This window comes from Fomitopsis serialis (genome assembly GCF_022376445.1).
Source record: "Fomitopsis serialis strain Sig1Antser10 chromosome Unknown B0H18scaffold_26, whole genome shotgun sequence".
Lineage (NCBI taxonomy): Eukaryota > Fungi > Basidiomycota > Agaricomycetes > Polyporales > Fomitopsidaceae > Fomitopsis > Fomitopsis serialis.
This window is the reverse complement of record NW_025954986.1, coordinates 414,545-433,600: the sequence shown is the minus strand read 5'-3', so window position 1 is coordinate 433,600 and position 19,056 is coordinate 414,545. Positions and strand designations below refer to the sequence as shown.

Below are 19,056 nucleotides of genomic sequence, written 5' to 3'. Positions count from 1 at the left end.
GCCGGTCGTGCTTGGCGGCATGCCGGACACGTCGTGCATCGTGACGGCGCTGAGTTCGCTAGCCAGGCCGTTACGAGGGACTGCTACCCATGTAGGGTCACGAATGGATGGTGCCGCGAGCTCAAGGCTCGTGGTACTATCCACTGGCTTGGGCAGCAGACACATAGCCGTTGAAACGGGAGTCCGACTATCACAGACAGTGGGTGCATCGAGCCTCAAGCTCGTTGTACTCCCTGCGTAACGCGCGGATGTTGCTATGAAAGGATAAGAATTAGAAGTAAAAGACGCGTCGGTCATGCTCGATTGCATGCCGAACACGTCGTGCGTTGTGACGCCGCTGAGCTCGTTAGCCAGCGCGTCGAACGGATACGGTGGCTCCGTGAGGTCGCCAACACCGGGTGCAGCGAGCTCAATGCTCGTTGTACCATGCGTTGGTGTGGGCACCGGACGTGAAAACGTCGAGATGGAATCTTGAGGAATCGCGGCGAACACGCTTGACGGTGCATCGCGCGCGTCCCAAGACTCGGCTGCGTGCACGTCGGGCGGAGGGCTCGACGTACGCATAGCGCGAAATGGTAGAGAAGAAGAAAAGGACGACCCGGTAGATCTAGCGTGTTCTCCGGGCGCGTCGCTACGCCAAGTAGGGGCGTGCTGGATGGCGATGAGCGCGGACGGAAGTGCGTCGCTCGCATCCAGAAAGAAAGCATCGGGGGATACATCGAGCGACAGGCTCGACGTATCCGCCGCGTGCGGTGGTAAGGAAACAGAAGGAGACGGCCTGGCAGAGCTCGACGACTCTCCAGACGCGCCGTTTCGCGAGGTATGAGCAGCAGGCACACTTGTAGTGCTACTGCACAGGCCCAGTACCCGGTCATCAACGTCGGAGGGACACGCAACGTACTCAATGTTCGTTGTGTTGTCTCCCAACGCGGGCACTGCGGCTGGTGACGTGCGTACCGGGTGCACCTTTGCAGGGTGTACCTCGGGGCCGTCGCTCGCGCATGAGAGGTCGGCGAGCGCGCCGGGTACGTTTGCGAGTACGCCGGGCGCAGCGTCGTCCTCGTCGACAACCTGTACATCGAGTAGTAGGCTCGATGTACACGCTGTGCAGCGGTTCGTAGAAGGACGGGGTACGTCAGACGTGCAGCAATGTACGTCCGACGGGCTACCCTGCAGAATGTCGGGTACGACGCTGAAGTCGTCCCAGGAGACGGATGTTCCGTCTTCGTGGCCAGCAGAGCTCACGACAGACTTCCTGTTCGTCGTTACGCCTGCTGGCGCGGGCAGTGGCGATGGAACGGGCACGTCGGACGCGCAGCTCTGTGCGTCTGCCGTGGTACCGTCCAAGGCGGTGGGTACGACGTATGAGTCATCCCGGAAAGCGGAGGTGCCGTCTTGGTGACCAGCAGGACGCACGACGAGCTTCTCGTTCGTCGATACGCCTGCTGGCGCGGGCACTGGGAGCGGAGGCGGCGAGGCAGGGACGGCCAGCGAAGGCGTACCTGCGGTCTTCGAGCCTTCGTGCTCGTCTTGTCTACTCGCCCCGCACCCTTCCCCCTCCTCTCTCTTTCCCTCCTTCTTCTCCTCCTTCTTTGGCTTCCCTCGCGTCGCGTTTTCTGCGTGCTGCGCGACCTTGTTGCTCGGCGCTGGGCTTGCACGCACGTCGTGCGAGTCCTGGGCCGCGCGGCCTTGTTGCGTATTGCGTGGGTCGCGAAGATCGGGGTAGAGGTCGCCAGGGTGGAGAGATGAGGTGAGGGGATCGAATGTAGGTCTCGCGGTTGGAGTTGGAGGTCCGGGAGAGGAAGGTCGCGCCGGTCTTGTACCGCGCGCAGAGGGGTTGTCGGGCGCTCCTAACTGAACTGTCGGTAGTTCAGCTAGGGAGTCGCTGACTTCAATTCGCCTGCCCGTTGGGACAGTGCGAGCGCCTTGACAAGAGGTCGGGTGGCCGTGGTGGTTGCCCGAGTCGAGATCGGAGACGAGGTGCGAGGTGAGGAAGCGGTGGTGGCGGTCGAGAGCTGGGCGCTGGGCGCTAGCGCTGCGAGCGCTCACCGTCGACGCGGGCTCGTGATTCTCAACGCCTCTGGTGTCGAGCGCGTCGCCGGCCGCGTCGAGCGTGTCGCCGGCTGCGTCAAGCGCGTCGGTGACCGTGTCGAGCGCGTCGGTCGACGCCATTAATATATTTTTTCTGTCGCGGCTCATTTCTGAGCGCGCGACGCGTGTTCTTGCGAGTTCCGACTCGTTCTCGCTGGGCCGGGGGATAGGTAGTGTGCCTATCCCTTCCCGGGCGCGGATACGAGTCGGGTCGGTATTCCGCTCGCTGAGCTCGGGCGCGGGCTCGGCGACGGCGGCGCCGTCGAGCCCAGCGCGTGCACCACTCTTGACTGTGGTGCCGAGCCTTGTCGGTTGGGCTGGAGCAGGTGGAGACGGAGTCTCCTGGCGGCTCTGAGCAAGCTCGACTTCGGGCGTGAGCTGCTCAGAGCGCGGTGCACATTCGACCTCGCGGTCGGATGCTACCTGCTCCGTGAGTGCTCCGGCTGAGTTCTCTGGGTCGGAGGACTCAGTCCGGGCGGTCTTCGAGCGGGAAGACCTGCTACGGTTGCTGGCCTCGGTCAACGCATTGTCGACCGATTCCAGCAAGTCCGTTTGGAGTTGTTGAGACTCCTCGAGAGCGGAGTTGATCCGCTGTTGGCTTGCGGCTGCCTCTACGAGGGCAGCCTCCATTCGCTGTTGACTTGCGATGGATTCCGCGAGCACTTCGTTCAGCCGCTCTTGACTCGCGGCGAGCTTAGCTCGGACTTCCGCGCGCAACGCCTTCAGCCTGCTGCGGGTTCCACTTCGGGACCCGCGGCTGCTGCGCGTGGGCTCGGAAGTGTTGGTTGTCGACTCGGCCATATTCTTGAGATATTGCGAGGTCGACTAGAGTGTTCCAAAAAGCATAGATTTCGAGTTTGAGTTCGAAGTTTCGAGAGTTTGTTGCCAGTAGAGTTCCCCAGAGTAGAAGTCTGAGAAGTTCAGAGGAGCGTAAAAATATGTAACGACCCAGTTCACACCCGCAGATACGCTGTATCCAATCTCTATTCAAGAGAAGTCTACAGACTATGTGTATCGTTAGGCAGTGATTAAAGGGTAGTTGGAGACTACAGGAAGTGCGCTGGCACGCCATACGAGGGGAGTACAAACATAAGCAAACAGCATATAGATAAGATATTCCATATCGGGTAGGTCTTGATGACATCCAAATAGGCCCGTTACACTGGCAGGCTGTTGCTTAACGCGGTCCAGCTCGATGAGCTGCGTTGTACCGAGCTTGGGCACTGCATCATATTATTAGTGTGCGGCAAGCTGGCCCTTGTCGTACCAATGCGCGTTGTATTCGTATGCACTTGTGCTTGTTGAGCAAACGTGCGCCGGGGTTGTCTCCATGCTGTTAGGCTCCACCCACTCGTCCTTGGTGGACATTCCTGGAGTCGAGGTGAAAAGCGGGGTACTCACCTGACTCGCTGGCCCTGCTGGCCGGAAACTGCATTCCTCCCTGCATCTTAACTCTTCGCAAGCCTCCAGCGACGCTCTTAGTGCGTCGCTGGGGCTCGTTGCTGTTGCGTACAGTGCAATCTCGGTCTGTGCAGTGGTTCAATGTATGCACCGTCTCTCGCGGACGGGTCCACCTGTGTATACTGGAGGTCAGCGGCGGGCAAGCGAGGGCGAAGCAGATGTGACGAACAGGTACTGAGGCCTGAGTAAGGATGGACGCGGGTACCGGGTACACCCGCGGTAACGTACCCGAGGTGTCCCCGGGTGCGGGTACGGTGTGCGATCCTCGCCACACCGCGACTACCGCATACCCGCCGTCCGGTGTGGCGGTGTGGCGCGGTGGTGACCCGCGGCGGTGTTGCCAAAAGAGGCAACTCCGCGAGCGCCCAAACGTGGCGCTCGCGAGGTTGCCTCGCCTCCTCCCAACCTCCTCCCTCAACCTCAGCAACGACGCGGCTTGGACTCGGGCACGCGCGGGCACCACCACGAGCGTCCAGCGCGCAAACGCGCCCGACGGATGGACCGCAGGTACGCCAGCGGTGGGCAGGCGAGGCGAGCACCCCAAGGCCAGGGACCCGGTGAGTGAGTACTCACCTCTCCGCAGTTGGGGCCTGACCATGCGCGAACACGGCGGATACAGGGACGGCGAGCACGGGGAAAAGGCGGGCGCGTGCTCAGCGACGAGGGCGGATCACGGGCGCGGACGGGAAGGGTGCGGACGGCGAGCGGATCGCGGGTCTCTCAACGAGGTGCGTGCAGACACACGCGAGCGAGCCCACTAACGCAGACGCAGGACACGGCAGCGTGCAGCGCGACGCACACGACGACCGCGAGCACGCAGGGCCAGCGCCCTGTGTGCAGGCACGGCCGACGAATGCGCGGCGGGCAGACAACCGGACGGGCGGGCAGGCAGCAACCCACGCCAACCGCGAGCGTGTTGGACGAATGCCCAACACGCAGACACGGCCGACGAACCAGCAGCCGACGAACCAGCAGCCGACAGACGGGCATGCGCGCGGCGGATGCCTCGCACGCAAGCTCGACCGAGGACCGTACCGCGTGCGTGGAAATAAGACGGGCGAGGGCGAGTGGAGCACGGCGGGTGAGGGCAAGCGAGGACGAGTCGGCGGCGACGTGCAGCACGGAGCGGGCGAGCGGGCAGAAGGCGGATGGGAAAGCGGGCGGGCGAGCGGACGGGCGGGCAGCCGACTGGATGGACGGGAGAAAGGGCAAACGGGCGGGCAAGCAGGGAGACGGGGAGACGGGCGGGTGGTCGAGAAGACGGACAGGTGAGCGGACTAGCGGATGAGCTAGCGAGCAGGCCGCAGCATCCACGTCAACCGCAAACGCGCTGGGCGAATGCCCAGCACACAAGCACGGCCGACGAAGGCACACGCGAGCGGGCGAGGAGTCAGGAAAGCGGACAACGGGACGTGCGAGCGGGTGGGTGGGCGAGCGGGCAGGCGAGCTGGTGGAGGGTACAAGGTACAGACCACCACGACGCGCAGGACGACCGCAGGGCCAACGTCCTGCGTGCAGGCACGGCCGACGAGCAGGTGTAACGGATATTCCCGTTACGGTATTTCTCGTCTTGTATGTTTGTCATTGTTTGCCTGAGGGCTCGTATGGCGCGCCTGTGCACCTACGAGACCTCAGTCCTTTACCATCCTCATCGCCCCATGTATGCAAGTGTAGACAGTTCCTCTGAATAGAGACTGGATACAGCGCATACCGGGCACGAGGACTAAGGGACGCCACACTTTTTTGCGCTCCAGACAAGCTTCTACTCTGGGAATCTATTCTAGGCAACAACCTCGAAACTCGACTTCGATATCTACCTACTCGACGTCAACAACTCTATGCTATTCTGATCATATTCTGGCCAACTCGACAACTCGACAAGATGTCCGAGTCGACCACCAACCCGTCCGCACCTTCGCGAAGCAGCCGCGGGTCCCACAGTGGGACCCGCAGCAAGCTGAAGGCGTTGCGCGAGGAAGTCCGAGCGAAGCTCGCCGCAAGTCAAGAGCGGATCAACAAAGCCCTCGAGGAATCCAAGCAACTCGAGGCCGACCTGCTGGCAACGGTCGACGCCGCACTGTCCGAGGCCAGCAGCCGCAGTCGGTCTTCTCGCACGAAGACCACCCGGACTGAGTCCTCTCACCGCGAGGACTCAGCCGGAGCACTCACAGAGCAGGCGCCGTCCGACCGTGAGGTCGAACAGGCACCGCGCGCTGAGCAGCTCGAGCCCAACGTCGAGCTCGCTCAGAGCCGCCCGGAGACTGATTCTCCGCCTGCTACCAGCCAACCGATGAAGTTCGGCACCACTCGGAGGAGTGGTGAGCGCGCCGAGCTCGACGACGTAGCCGTAGTCGAGCTCGTGCCCGGAGTGAACGAGCAGCGCCAGGAGCTGACTCGCATTAGCACACGGGAGGGCATAGGCACACAGTACTACAGTAGTACTGTGTGCAGTGGGAACGAGCCCACGCGTGTAGATACGCCCGTCGCGTGCTCAGAGATGAGCCGCGACACAAAAAGCATATATTCGTTGTCGAATGACGTGCGAGCCTTGTCGAGCAGCTTGCTCGACGCGACGCGCGACGCGCTCGACCCTACGGGCGTCGAGCGTCACGGGTCCGTGGCGAGCGGCCTGAGTGCTAGCGCCCACCGCACTGCGCTCGACCGCCACCACCGACTCCACGTCCTCGACCACTCCCACTCTCTGGGCAGCCACCTCGAGCGCCCGTCTGGCGAACCAGACGCGCGCGGGGCCCCAACGCGAGTGCGAACTCGCGTTCGCGAATGGCTGTCTGACTTGCCGCCAGTCCAGTCAGTGGCGACCGACGACCTGGTACTTCACGGTACCAGATCACCACCTCCTTCCTCCCCGGATCCTCGACTCTCCCCTCTCGTCTCGCGCCTCGACCCCTACCGCGGCTCTGGCGACACGCAACGCAGCCGCGTGATCCAGGACTTGAACGATGCGCGTTCAAGTCCCGCGCCGAGTAGCAGGACCGAGCGGACCACGAAGGACGCGGAGCGAGGAGAGCAGAAAGAGGACAGGGAGACGGGGAGCGATAGCGAGGAGAAGGAAGGAACAAAGGGACAGAGGGAGGAAGGGTGCGGGGCGAGCAGGAAGCACGAGCCCGAAGGCTCGACTACCACAGGTACGTACTCACTGTACGTTCCTGCATCGCAGCCCCCGCTTCCCGTGCCCGCGCTAGCAGGCGTAGCGACAAACGAGAAGCTCGTCGTGCATCCTGCTAGCCACGAAGAGGGCAACCACGTCCCCAGGTACGACTGCGAAGTCGTACCTGATGTTCCGTGTGGCAGCACGTCTGTGCTGCGGGACGACCTCCAGGTCGTACCCTCCATACCCTCTGTACCTGCGCCAGTAGGCGTACCGACGAACTCAAGGCTCGTCGTGCGCACTACTGGCCACGACTATGGCACTACTGCCCTCAGGTACGACTGCGAAGTCGTACCGGATGTCCCACGGGTGCTGCGTTATGACCCTGAGGTCGTACCCGGACCTTTCACCCTGCAAGGCGATACGACGGACGCGCAGTACTGCACGTCCGACGTGCCCCACCAGTCCATGACTGGCTATCGAGTAGCGGATACGCCCCAGGCGGACGTATCCACCTCGATACCTATCCTCTTGGCCGTGCCCGCACCAGCAAGTGCAGCGAAGAACGTGAAGGTCACCGAGCGCGCGGCTGGCCATGAGGACGGCAGATCCGCGCTGCAGGACGACCTGTTGGTCGTGTCTTCCGATCCGCAAGGCCGCACACTTGCGTTAGGGGACGACCGCGAGGTCGTACCCTCCAGTTCGCAAGGCTGCGCGATGGAGACGCAGCACTTCGCGTTCGACGTGCTCTGTTCCGGTAACAACGACCGCTTCATAGCGCACACACCGAATCTACTACTCGATGTGCACGCTATTGACCGGCACGAAGGGTCGAAAAGTGAGGATACGTCCCGGAGGAACGTACTCACTTTGACACATGCCAGGTCCGCGCCTGCCAGGGCGTCCACACCAGTGAGTGTGACGACGAACAGGGAGCCCGCCGAGAGCATCGCCCGCGACTCGTCGGGCCACCGTCTCTTCATCGCTGCTCCCATGATCACGAGTGACCATGAAGATGGCACGTTCGAATTACGAGACGACCCAATGGTTGTACCGTCCGCACTGCAAAGTGGTGCACCTGTACTAGTGGACGACCGCGAGGTCGTACCTTCCATCTCGCAAGGCGGTACAACGGACCAGCAGCGATGCAGGTCCGAGGTGTTCCATTTAACCTCGACTGGCTGTGACGCGGTGTTCACTGACTCCTTGTCGGACAGTAGCATCGCGCTAACATCGGCGTCCCAAGATGGATCGCACTTCCGTGAGGAAGTGCAGGTCTCTGGCTGCTCCGACGCAGCTGAATCCTCTGTGGTTCAGTTGGCCAAGCCATGGGACGACCCCGGCGACCCATTTGGCGACGCGCTCGACTCCACAAGATCTTTGGAAGGCCGACCGCCGCGTATGGCCTCGCTGCGAGAGGCTCGGACCGTCCCTTGGCGAGCACAAGTAGTTCGCACCTGCACAGATGAACCGCCTGCGGTTCAACTGGCAGGCCCTCCGGACGGACTCGTTATCACCTCCGATGGTCATCAATTCCGCGCGGACGCCTCCCAGGAGAACCTGCACATCCTCCAGGGCGTGCAAGTCTCCGTCTCGGGCTTAAAGACAGCCGAACCCTGTGCGGTTGAGCTGGCAAGCCCCGATCTCGACCTCGACTTCTCCAGCAACCACTCTCTCCGCGACCCCGGCGCCCCGACGAGCGCGCAGCCCGACGATCGCGTACTCCTGAAGAACGCGCGAGCTCGAGCTCGCGACCCGACTGCCGCACTGCCGGTAGTGCAGCGGCCGGCGCTTACGAAACCCGATACGCCAGACCGGTGTCCCGACCGTCAACCCGGCGAGAACTTTACAGTTCTCGCCGAGGGCTCGCTCCTAGGGAACCCCACCCAACGTTCCATCGACTTCTCCATGGTTTCCGACACCCATGGCGACTACGACGGGCACCACGAGTCGGAGATCGCACGCGAACCCTGGGGGACGCGCGTAGGACCGAATGACGGTCAGGGCGGGACGAGGGCGATATGAGTGAGGGCGAGGAAGCGCGAGAGGTAGATGAGGAGGGTCAGGCAGAAGGAGGAGAGGGGGAAGGGTGCAGGGCAAGCACAGAAGGTGTGCGAGTCGAGTGGGATAGCTCGACGACAGGTACGTCTGCGAGAGACGTACCCCCCCTGCCCCTACCACCATCTCCTATCCCATTATCACCGCCCGTGACGACCACGACAACCGAGGCGGTTGTCGTGACAGTCACCGCATACGACAGTGGTACAGTCAGCCCAGGGGACGACCTACAGGTCGTACCCGGCATGGTCAGGCATGGCGGTATGACCGGCGAGCCGGCGAGCTCGATCGACGCACCCAACGTCCTGGTAGCTCCTATGCGGACGTCGGGCATACCGTGCGATGCATACGCGGAGGAGCTCGGCGGTGAGCTCAACAACGAGTACCTCACGGTACTCACCTCGCCGTCACCATCTTCCATCCCGATACCACCAATGACGTCGAGCCTTACGCTCGACGCCAGCATTTCTGAGCTCGCCAGTGACCCGAAGAGCGAGTACACTTCAGTACTCGCATCGCGACCGCCGTCACCCGCTTCCGTACCACTGCTCGCGCCGATTGCGACCACCCTGAAGGTCGTCGCAATGGACAGTGGTCCATTCACACCACAGAACGACATACTAGTCGTATCTGTGGCCACGCACGGCGGCGCGTCCGGAGTGCATACACGCATTACTGACGCGTCCCACCTATCCACGTCTGGTGCGGCACCGCCATCGAGCACTACCTTCGATGCAGAGGATGCTGCAGGCGGACACGATCGTCTGACTGACCAGGGCGAGTACTGCGAGGTACTCGCCCACCCACCTTCTCCCATTACAGTGCCACCGCTGGGCGACACTGAAACGAGCCTTAACGAAAAAATGGGCAGGCCAGATCCCGTGGATCGCGAGCAGTCGACCGAAACATCTACAAAGGTAGATGTGCGACAGGCTGCACCCGAGCCCGGATGGCGACCGTCGGGACGCTACATGCCACCTGCACGTCGCGCCCACTGGCAGCACCTCGAAGACCAACGTGGACTGGTCGCGGCTTACGGCGACGAACACTACACCAAGTACCGCGAGGTACTTGGCACATCCAACGAACAAGACCGGGACCCACCGCCGAGCACATCCAAGACGAATGTGCCGTCTCCTTCCTCGGACCCGGGTCAGTCGACTGGATTGACGTCGACTGACAAGTCGACGTCAATAACTCCAGTAGTGGAGACACTTGGCGAGGACGAACCCTCGTCCTCGCGGGTGCAAATACTCATGCCGTATGGTGTGGCAGGCACATCCAGTTTACCAGGTGATGCGCCCGCATCGAATGACGCGATGACCAGGGCGTCGTCGCGCGCCCGTAAGAAGGCACAGCCAGCGCGAGGGTTGGAATCATTGGACTCAGGCGAACGGCGACGTTCGACTGCTACTAATGGTACTGAGACCGAGCTGGCGCGAGCACAGGGAGGAGCTACCTCCTCCACGAGGGGGGGTACTCTCCTGAGAGGGGAAGGGAGCGGGGCCTTGAGTGGCCGCCGCCTATCTCACACTGCCACCAGTATGTTGCGCGAAGAGGCCTCATGTCAAACATCGAGACAGGTACTACCCGTACTAGTACCGCGAGTGTCGAGTGATCGACTCGACGTGGAGGGTACTAGTAGTGACCATCGTGGCCACAACGCCACTCGGGAAGCCGGTACTTCGTGCCGCGAAGTACCAGTCTTGAACCGAGCATGCACACCGGATTGTCCAGTAATCGTCGACGTGAGTCAATGGCCCACGGATGAGGTGTTGCGCAAGTTGTGTTTCAGCCTCCTCGCGGACCAGCTCGACCACGATTTCGACGAGGCCGAATCCGCGGCGAGTGATGGTGAGTGGGCCATTTGGGCTCACTGCAAGAGATCTGCACTCAGCTGTGGACAGGCCATCGAGGAGATGTCCCCGCGACCGGGGACATATTCTCGTGCTGCTCGTCGAGCATGGGACCACTTCCAGAGGGAATTGGAAGTGGTTCCTCTCGAGTTTGATCCTCTGCTCATTGCACCATTACCTATGGAGATGGTGCGATATTGGGCCTACAACAAGCTGGGATGGCTTGTTGTACCACCTCGCAGTCAACCTCGGGATGACTCTGACTGGTATAACTCCTCTGATGAGGAGCCTCATACCACCACTCGTGAGGAGTACCCTGACCAGATTGAGTCGGAGTACTTCTCCGAGTCCGAGCACCATAGCTTGTGGTACTCACGAAGTTCAGGGTCTGAAGAGACAAACTCGGTAGTAGTCTCTGACTACTACGAGCAGTCTGAGATGGAGGATATCCAGAGTTCTTCTGCACTATCTGCCGAAGATGAGGGTAACTCGGAAGACGCAGACTACTACTCCAAGTCCGAGTAGTAGTCTACGTTCCTGGTTGCATAACTCCATCAATTCAACATCATCTTTGTTTTGCCACTCGCTACCACCGTTGGGTTGTTGCGTGTGTTTCCTTTCTTTTTCCTTTTTTCTATCTGTTTCTCTGGTTATCGCTGGGACCCGTGGTCGTGTCCAGTGGGGGAGGGTGTAACGGATATTCCCGTTACGGTATTTCTCGTCTTGTATGTTTGTCATTGTTTGCCTGAGGGCTCGTATGGCGCGCCTGTGCACCTACGAGACCTCAGTCCTTTACCATCCTCATCGCCCCATGTATGCAAGTGTAGACAGTTCCTCTGAATAGAGACTGGATACAGCGCATACCGGGCACGAGGACTAAGGGACGCCACAGCAGGGCAGGCATCGGGCGGACGAGCAGGCATCGGGCGGACGAGCAGGCGGACGACCGTACACGCCGAGTGCTTGCGTGCTGGGCAAATGCCCAGCACGCAAGCATGCCCAACGACTGGACCGCGGGGCGAGCGAAGAAGAGGGAGAATGGGCAGGCGCAAGGCACCGTCGGCGTGGCGACATGAAGCGCGACACGCACACCAACCGTGAGTGTGCTGGGCAAATGCCCGGCACGCAGACGCGGACGACGAACGCACGCACGAGCGAGTGGGCAGGAGGACGAGCGGGCGCCGGGACAGCAGACAGACGGGCTGGCACACCGCTAGCAGACAAGCAGGTGAGCACGCAGACGGGTGGGTGCGCGAGTGGGCAGGCGAGAGGGCGAGAGAGTAAGCGGATGGGCACGGGGCACCACGGTGCAGGCGACCGCGAGCGTGCAGGACGACTGTCCTGCACAGAGACATGACAGCTGGTGCTGTCGCCGCACGAACGGGGTGCAGGTGGGCGGAACCTGCCCACGGTGTACCCACGGTGAGCCAACCCGCGGTTCACCGTCAACACCGGCGGTGGACCCGGGTCGGGTGCGGGTAGCACCGTACACGGGTACGGGTTCGCGGGTCGCGGGTGCGGTATGCACCCTGCGCACCCGCGGTGCTACCCGTGTCCATCACTAGGCCTGAGGGAGGAGGGACTCGAGAGGAAGTCCGGCAAGCGCGCGTGACGTGTCGTGGCCGAGGCGCTTAGCACTTCTCACGACTCGCAGCCTCCACGTCAACGTTCCGGTCAACGTTCAATCGCTCGACTTAGTTTCAACGTTTCAACACTGCGTGGTGCTATGTAACATCGATCAAAGCCAACAGAAGATGCGACGGGGGAGCGAGGAAGACATGGAGTCGGGGGAAGCGGACCATGGCAGGAACAGTACTTGTAGGTGAGTGACGCCTGCTCACTTGCGCACGCGTGCACGTCTTCCGCCCACCCTCACCGTCTTGCTATTAGCCCGCCTGTCTGCCGTCTGCCGTCTGCCAAATGCCTACTCGCTCGCCCACTCGCTCGTACGCTCATCCGCCCGCTCGCTCGCCCGTTTGCCTACTCACCGTTTTGCCGGCTTATTCGCCTTCCCACTCTCACCTCTCGCTAGCTTGCCCGTCCCTGCCTTCCTGCTGGTTCGCCCCCCTCCTGCTCTTGCTCGCTCGTCTCTTCTTGTTCTAATCCTCTCACCGGCTCAAATGCCTGCCTGCTCGCTTGCCCGTCCTCATCCGCCCGGTTCGCGGTCTCCCTAGCTTGCTCGCCCACCTGCTCTTGCCCGTTCGCCGTCGTCTTCACCGTCTAACTCACCGGTGCACTCACTCTCCTGCCAGCTCACTCGCTAGCTCACCCGCCTGCGAGCCTGCCCAACTCACCTGTCTACCGGCTCTTGTCTACCGGCTCTTGTCTACCGGCTCTTGTCTGCGCGGTCTGCCCGCTCGCCGCTCATCTGCCCGCTCGTCTGCCCACTCGCCGCTCGTCTGCTCGCCCGCCGCTCGTCTGCTCGCCCGCCGCTCGTCTGCCCGCCCGCTCACCTGCCTGCTCACCTGCCAGCGCGCCCTGAGGCCCTCTCGCCCATGCACCCTCTCATCCACGCTCCCTTTTGCCCACTCGCTGGTCCGCTCTTGTCTGCCCAAACTCGATTTCTCACTACCTCACTCTCCCGCCCGCTCTTGCCCACCCGTACACTCATCCTCGTGCCAACTCGCTCATCTGCCGACATGACATTCTCATGTGCGTGCCCGCCGACGGCTTCTCGCCCGCTTGCCCACTCGCTGCCTGCCCACTCGCTGCCTGCCCACTCTTGGCCTGCTTGCTCGCACTGCCTCTCGCCTGCAATCCCTACCGCCCGCGCTGTGTCTTGCCTGCGCCCCATCTTGCCCGTGCCCTCTTTCGCCCGCTCACTTCCCGCCTGCACTCTCTCTCTCTCGCGCCGATCTGCTCGCCCACATACTTACCCACCCACCAGCTCGCGCTCGCCCATGCTTCACCGGCTCACTTGCCTACACTTTCTCTTCCCCATGCCTTCTCTCCGCGCTTTCTCTTGCCCACGCTCCCACCCGCCCGCGCGCATGCCTACTCGTTTGCCCATTGGTCCTGCTTCCTCCTGCCCACGCTCTCGCTTACCCATGGATCCGCAAACGCTTACCTGCTCTGGTGGGTCTGTACTAAGGCAGGTAGTACGGGTACGAGTTGAACTTGAAGTTGGGAAAGCATGTCGCAAGGTACGTTGTGCTCCGAGTAGTGGACAAGTATATACTATAAGTAGTTGTGCCGGCTGTATTGTCTTGGATTGCCGACAGTACATTATAATGCATGTCATGGTTTCTCATACCTATGCGTCTGTGTGCCGAATGTGCTGCGAACACAAAGAATAAATGGAATGATCCACATAATAGTGTGGAACCTGCCCCGAACACGACTGCATTCTTCGCAATATCGTGTTATTCAAATTTGAGTTCTCGACCATAGCGAATATACTGCTACTACAGCGAACATACGAATGGCTACAATTACTCGTCTTTCGCGGTAATAATGCTACATTCGCTGTTATTGCCAAAAGAGGGTTTTCCTGATGAGTCACAGTCTTCCACTAGCTCCGATGAGTCATGAAATGATCCGCGCGCACAGTGCTCCTCCTGAGATATTCGTGGAGATGCGGCACTACGGTCTGTCTCGCAAGAGCTCACCTCAGCCCCGTAGCTTCTCTACTCCCCAGTCTCGTAGCCAACTCCGAATGGCGGGTGCGACCGCCGTCCCCACGAACATGATCAGCGCCATCACGGCGATATTCACTGTCTTCACCGTCCTCGCCACTACAACGTCGGTCACCTCCATCATCACCAGCGCGGAGGAGCTCACCATCTCCGAGTCGGACGTGGTAGCGGATCCGCTTTCGCGTTTGACATGCGTGGCGGGCGCGGGTGCGGCGGTATGTTCGCCCAGCGCGGGCGAGGCGGTTTCGGAGGGCAGGGCCCATTTGAGCACATGCGTCCTGAGACCGTGATGTTCCCCGACTTGCAGCAGGATGCGTTCGGATTCGCTGGGCGCAGTCGTGGCGGGTTCGGCAAGGTCGCGGTATGGGCCCCATGGGCATGAGCGGACTGCCTGCCAGTGGTTTCAGGATTGTTTGAACACCCTAAAAGTGACGCGCGTGGAGGTCTGAGTATATACTGTGAAAGCGACTTTTTCCCCCTTTCGAGCTCCTCTAGGGAAAGCCAGAGAGGCCCTTGAGTCATCTACTATATTTCGGTATTTGTAGTTAGCCACACAAAGCAGAGAGTAGCATACACGAACCTTCCATGATTTATGTCATGGCTCCGTAACCCATCCTCGGTGAATATCGACTGTCGTCTTCTTGGAACATCCCACGGCCACGCTGTGACCCATACTCACTCCGAAGGGACTCAGTGTACACTGGCTGAGAAGATTATCTCCGTTTCATAGACATCCGAGTCGACAACAAGATGCATATCGATGTAACTTACTCAGATAAACAGCACGAGTAACCGTCGTGACAGAAGCCGCTTCCACGCCGAGGCTTCGCTGCCTTTAGCCTTCTTCCCGCCTTGTCACAGAAAAACAGCGTTAAATCCTTGCCGCTAAGGTTCCTCGAGATTGCGTCGATGAATTCGACGCTACCGGTGAGCTGCCTCAGTATCCCCGACTCCGACCGGAGGGAGAGAGGAGGGCTTTGTCCACCCTAACTTGAGACGATGCCGGCGATGCCGCTCCCTCCGTGGGAAACACGTGACTTGCAGCTCCCATAAACGGTATTGCAGCAATGCTCGAGTGTCCTACGAGGCAGCTCGAGGCAGTTGGATCCTTCCGTGCATCTGGCTGTGTCTGGACGCCTGGATCTCTGACCATCAAACGACTCCTCCCAAATGCAGGAGAGTTTCTCTCATTTTTGATAGCCTGCACTTACAGACTTATGTAAGTACTGTGATACGATGAACAGAGGCCGACGCACAGCGAACTGAGATCCCGCACACCCAGAATTCATTCCGTTCGACACATTCACACCTTGCTACCCTACATTACATTCTACTATACCTACCTGATGCTTCGGCGGACGGTGATGCGCAGCGACCACGGACCAGACGAGACACGCCGAGAGTAGTGTATGTAATGTCTACATAGGGCTTCGCCCTCAGTGACATTAAAGGGAATAAACAAACAAACAAACAAGTACTGTGATACATACTAGGAGTCATGGAAGCCCGAGACACCCGGGCGGCGAAGCCGCCGCGGGCGTGAGGGCTTCCAATTGAGTCTCCATACCACTCTGATGGTACAATATTACAATACATACATAATATACTCTGGTGCTGCTGTGACAGGCTGAGTAGCTGTGTTCCATGCAGGAGTCGGGGATCGGCGCTCGCGCCGCTACGATAAGTTGCGCGTGCGCAGTTGCGTCCACGGTCCAGTGACCGTGGAAGATAAGACATTAGGACTCCGACTAATCACTGTCAGCACTACGTACTTAAGACTTTCTTTCACTCCCTCCCCCTTCCCTTGAGGCTTTCCTCACCTAATAATCCTGGCTCTGACATGGAGACTTTATTTACTTTTCGTTTCTTTTGCGGCAGCAAGCCTGTTCGCACATTGACATTGACTTCATCTATTTCTTGGATAGACGTTGACAAATGGTTATGGTCAGTCTACGACACCCCAACGAATGGCGCGGCCCTCCAGTATCTTGGTCACGATGGCCGCCAGGTAGTTGTAGGCGACGATGAAGAACTGGGGGCATTGCTAGCTATGGTGTCCTCAGCCCAGTCAGTGGAGTGCCGGGTGCGTAACAGACATGTCAACGTCGTCGACCAGGCCATCGCTCGTACTAGTGACGAAAGCGTTGACGACAGTACTGTCGACCCGATTGGAGATCGCATTGTCAAGATAGCGATCTCTCAAAGGTGCCCACCCGCCTTCCTGACCGACGAGTCGCCCGTCGATGTACAGCGTCGATCCACAACACCCCCACCGCCCTACGAGAGCGATTCTGGGCTTCCCGACGCGGCTGAAGCACAATTCGCGCGACGTATGGTGGCTGAACCTTACAGCCTGTTCGCACATGGGGAGGGCTTGTGGATAGATGAAGCACCGCTGCGGTTGGGCCGAGCGCAGCTGCTTCGCGGTCCCAACGGTGCAGCAGTTGCACTTGACCTGACGCGAGCGCTGCGATCGGGCACCGTTATTGACATAGAGGACGGAGGCGGAATCGGCTTGGACCGTTCATCGGTCCAAGCCGATGACCATCACCGGTCTCATAGCCCGCATCCCCCTCCTGCATATGGAATGCATGTTCATGACATTCTTTTGATGACGGCGAGCCCACCAGCCTCACCGCCTCTGCCAGTGTCTCATCAGGTGCCCACCACTGAGGAGCCTAGCCCCAACATCCGCTGAGCCCCGCACCCGTCATTGCTTGCTCGCCAAAGTCCATCAGGCCAGCACCAGACAACGTATCGCCGCGGTGGAGTTACCTGGGTCGAGCGCATCGCTACTCTAGAGCGCGGCGCGCCCCACACTGGTTTTGCCTTGCAGACCATCAGCATGTCTTACGGCATTATTCTGAAAGAATACCAACACGGTACGAGTGCACATCTGTGCTCATGGGACCATTTCAAACCGCCATCACACGTTGGACGAATTCGCGGCCCGTGTTGCTTCGTTTTGGCGCATGTCCAATTACCTCATCCTTTCCTACCCCCTTGTCACCACTCAACCGAACGCACGTCGCGCCCTCGCCCGTGGCTCGCGCCCTACGCGGTTGTATTCCGGACCTCTTTCGCGTTCTCCTACACGCCGCTTCGACCGCTTTGCCTAGACTGCCCACTGATGGAGGCATTGATTGGGGTCCATTCTCGCGCCGTCATCAAGCCATTTCGTATACGAACGACTGACCATCGGGATTCGACCATGTCGACGGAGCCACAACGACATGCTACCCGTAAGTTAAACCCCACAATGACCTTACGCATCTACACGTGGGACTGATCGTGTAGTAGGACGTGGCTCCGCGCTCGGTGTATCCTGGTGGAGCGTCTCACCCGTTGTAGCTCCTGGTCGGGGGTGCAGCGGGAGAGGCAGCTGGATTCATCAACCCGGGCATGGCCGTGGAGGGAGATTCGTTCACGTACCGGACTTTACCGCGGCCGCGAGTTTGACGAGCTTGCGTAGGCCATGTTCGCCCTCGCGCTGCGCTCAATGGTCTAGCATGCTCGACAGCATCAGTATGTCCCCGACTGGGAAACGATGTCAACGTCTCTACCTCCTTTCCCCGGCAATATGCCTTTCCACTTTCACTTTTGCCATGTCTTTACGTGACACTTCTTCGTCTTCTCATTATCGCATTCCTGAACAATGAGTCAGGACTCAGCGAGATTGACCAGCCGAATGCCGATTCCACTCCTTTATGACGACTTGTCCTATAGGAACCCATGCAATGTACGCAGTACTACGTTGTATGTACGTACGGTACTCTTTTATGCCAGTGCAGTGGTAGTTTGTGGTATTGGTGCGTCTCCTCGTCTCATTGCAGACCAGCTTGACGTTTACATCATACCTTGTCAGTGTCATGATGTTATATAATGCCCGTTACCCTGCTTTGCTCTGCGCGCGAGTGTGATAACAAGTCCTCCGCCCATGTTACTTAAGACCACCGTCGCTCTCGCTGTCCAGAGGCGATGCAAAGCCTAACGGTGCGTGGCATTCGAAGTTTTGGACTGTTCACTGGCAGAGAGACTGAAAGCTCTCGTACCAGTCTAGTTTCCAGACCAATCGGTGATCTACCGACCCCTGTATACGCTACGTTCTCTCTGGAGACTTTCATGGAGTTACACCACCACGGTCTGTCCCGCGAGAACTCTCCTCGGACCCGTAGCTCCTCTACTTCACCCCGGACGGCGGGTGCGAGCATTGCCGCCCCCACGGACATGATCGTCCGAGTCATTGGCGCCACCACGCTGACAATTGTCACCCTCGCCACCACGACGTTGGTCACCACCACCACCACCACCAACACCACCACCAGCGTCAGCGCGAAGGACCTCAACATTTTGGACGTGGTAGGCGATCTGCTTTCGCCTGCCTCATGTTCGATGTTCGCCCGCAGAAGAGACAGATTCAGTGGTCATGGATCGTTCGACTACATATACCCCAAGATGATCCTCGGCTTGCAAGAGCACGCCTTCGGTGGGCGTGACCGTGGCTACTTTCCCTTGCGGTTTCGGTGCTCGGGGTCGCAGTATGACATGGGCGGACCACGCGCGTTCGGATTTGGAGGCCCTCATGTCGTGACGGTCGGCGTGGAGGTTTGAATTCTGCGACACCGTCGTCCTCTCTCGCCTTTCGAAGAGGCAAAAACAGAACAAAAGCCCTTCGAGATCGTGTGGCGAGCCGCATCCAGCCAATCAGAGCAGCATACACGCAATGTCGTGGTTCCGTAATATCCTTGGGTAAACGAGTTTCTAGTGCTGCCTTCTCGAGTTGGAACACGAGCTGATGCACACTAACCAAGGAAGCCCGAATTTTACCAGCTGGCATTGTGGTCTC

General features: G+C 59.9%; 7 protein-coding genes across 7 annotated transcripts; 6 read left to right on the top strand and 1 right to left on the bottom strand.

Moving 5' to 3' along the window:
• Positions 1-3,743: 3,743 nt before the first annotated feature.
• Positions 3,744-8,686, top strand: B0H18DRAFT_1118359 (uncharacterized protein; the record flags this gene model as incomplete). The annotated part of the gene is made up of 3 exons (XM_048033777.1): positions 3,744-4,113; positions 4,172-4,820; positions 5,506-8,686. The coding sequence occupies 3 exons, from the start codon at positions 3,744-3,746 to the stop codon at positions 8,684-8,686; spliced, it is 4,200 nt and encodes a 1,399-aa protein (XP_047894489.1).
• Positions 8,687-8,824: 138 nt separating this feature from the next.
• On the top strand, positions 8,825-11,651 carry B0H18DRAFT_1210549 (uncharacterized protein; the record flags this gene model as incomplete). The annotated part of the gene is made up of 3 exons (XM_048036378.1): positions 8,825-10,063; positions 10,457-11,090; positions 11,471-11,651. The coding sequence occupies exons 1-3, from the start codon at positions 8,965-8,967 to the stop codon at positions 11,649-11,651; spliced, it is 1,914 nt and encodes a 637-aa protein (XP_047894488.1). The 5' UTR covers positions 8,825-8,964.
• Positions 11,652-12,979: 1,328 nt separating this feature from the next.
• B0H18DRAFT_274691 (uncharacterized protein) lies at positions 12,980-13,827 on the top strand. The gene is made up of 2 exons (XM_048037377.1): positions 12,980-13,555; positions 13,719-13,827. Exons 1-2 carry the CDS (start codon positions 13,071-13,073, stop codon positions 13,756-13,758), a joined length of 525 nt encoding a protein of 174 aa, XP_047894487.1. The 5' UTR covers positions 12,980-13,070; the 3' UTR covers positions 13,759-13,827.
• A 357-nt stretch (positions 13,828-14,184) lies between these two features.
• B0H18DRAFT_954271 (uncharacterized protein) lies at positions 14,185-14,797 on the bottom strand (the record flags this gene model as incomplete). The annotated part of the gene is made up of 3 exons (XM_048042251.1): positions 14,185-14,601; positions 14,668-14,735; positions 14,791-14,797. 3 exons carry the CDS (start codon positions 14,795-14,797, stop codon positions 14,185-14,187), a joined length of 492 nt encoding a protein of 163 aa, XP_047894486.1.
• Positions 14,798-16,016: 1,219 nt separating this feature from the next.
• On the top strand, positions 16,017-17,011 carry B0H18DRAFT_274670 (uncharacterized protein). The gene has a single exon (XM_048037375.1). It carries the CDS (start codon positions 16,051-16,053, stop codon positions 16,906-16,908), a length of 858 nt encoding a protein of 285 aa, XP_047894485.1. The 5' UTR covers positions 16,017-16,050; the 3' UTR covers positions 16,909-17,011.
• B0H18DRAFT_274679 (uncharacterized protein) lies at positions 16,790-18,099 on the top strand. The gene is made up of 2 exons (XM_048037376.1): positions 16,790-17,452; positions 17,511-18,099. Exons 1-2 carry the CDS (start codon positions 17,056-17,058, stop codon positions 17,867-17,869), a joined length of 756 nt encoding a protein of 251 aa, XP_047894484.1. The 5' UTR covers positions 16,790-17,055; the 3' UTR covers positions 17,870-18,099.
• A 233-nt stretch (positions 18,100-18,332) lies between these two features.
• B0H18DRAFT_1118356 (uncharacterized protein) lies at positions 18,333-18,821 on the top strand (the record flags this gene model as incomplete). The annotated part of the gene is made up of 1 exon (XM_048033776.1): positions 18,333-18,821. One exon carries the CDS (start codon positions 18,333-18,335, stop codon positions 18,819-18,821), a length of 489 nt encoding a protein of 162 aa, XP_047894483.1.
• Between the last annotated feature and the right edge of the window lie 235 nt (positions 18,822-19,056).

Excerpts from the sequence above, each read along its gene's own strand:
- B0H18DRAFT_274670 (XM_048037375.1), top strand. The coding sequence starts at position 16,051 with ATGGAGACTTTATTTACTTTTCGTTTCTTTTGCGGCAGCAAGCCTGTT.
- B0H18DRAFT_274679 (XM_048037376.1), top strand. The coding sequence starts at position 17,056 with ATGTCTTACGGCATTATTCTGAAAGAATACCAACACGGTACGAGTGCA. Across the intron at positions 17,453-17,510 it reads GCCACAACGACATGCTACCC|GACGTGGCTCCGCGCTCGGT; the intron begins GTAAGTTAAACC and ends ATCGTGTAGTAG.
- B0H18DRAFT_274691 (XM_048037377.1), top strand. The coding sequence starts at position 13,071 with ATGCACCCTCTCATCCACGCTCCCTTTTGCCCACTCGCTGGTCCGCTC. Across the intron at positions 13,556-13,718 it reads TCTTGCCCACGCTCCCACCC|GTACGTTGTGCTCCGAGTAG; the intron begins GCCCGCGCGCAT and ends GCATGTCGCAAG.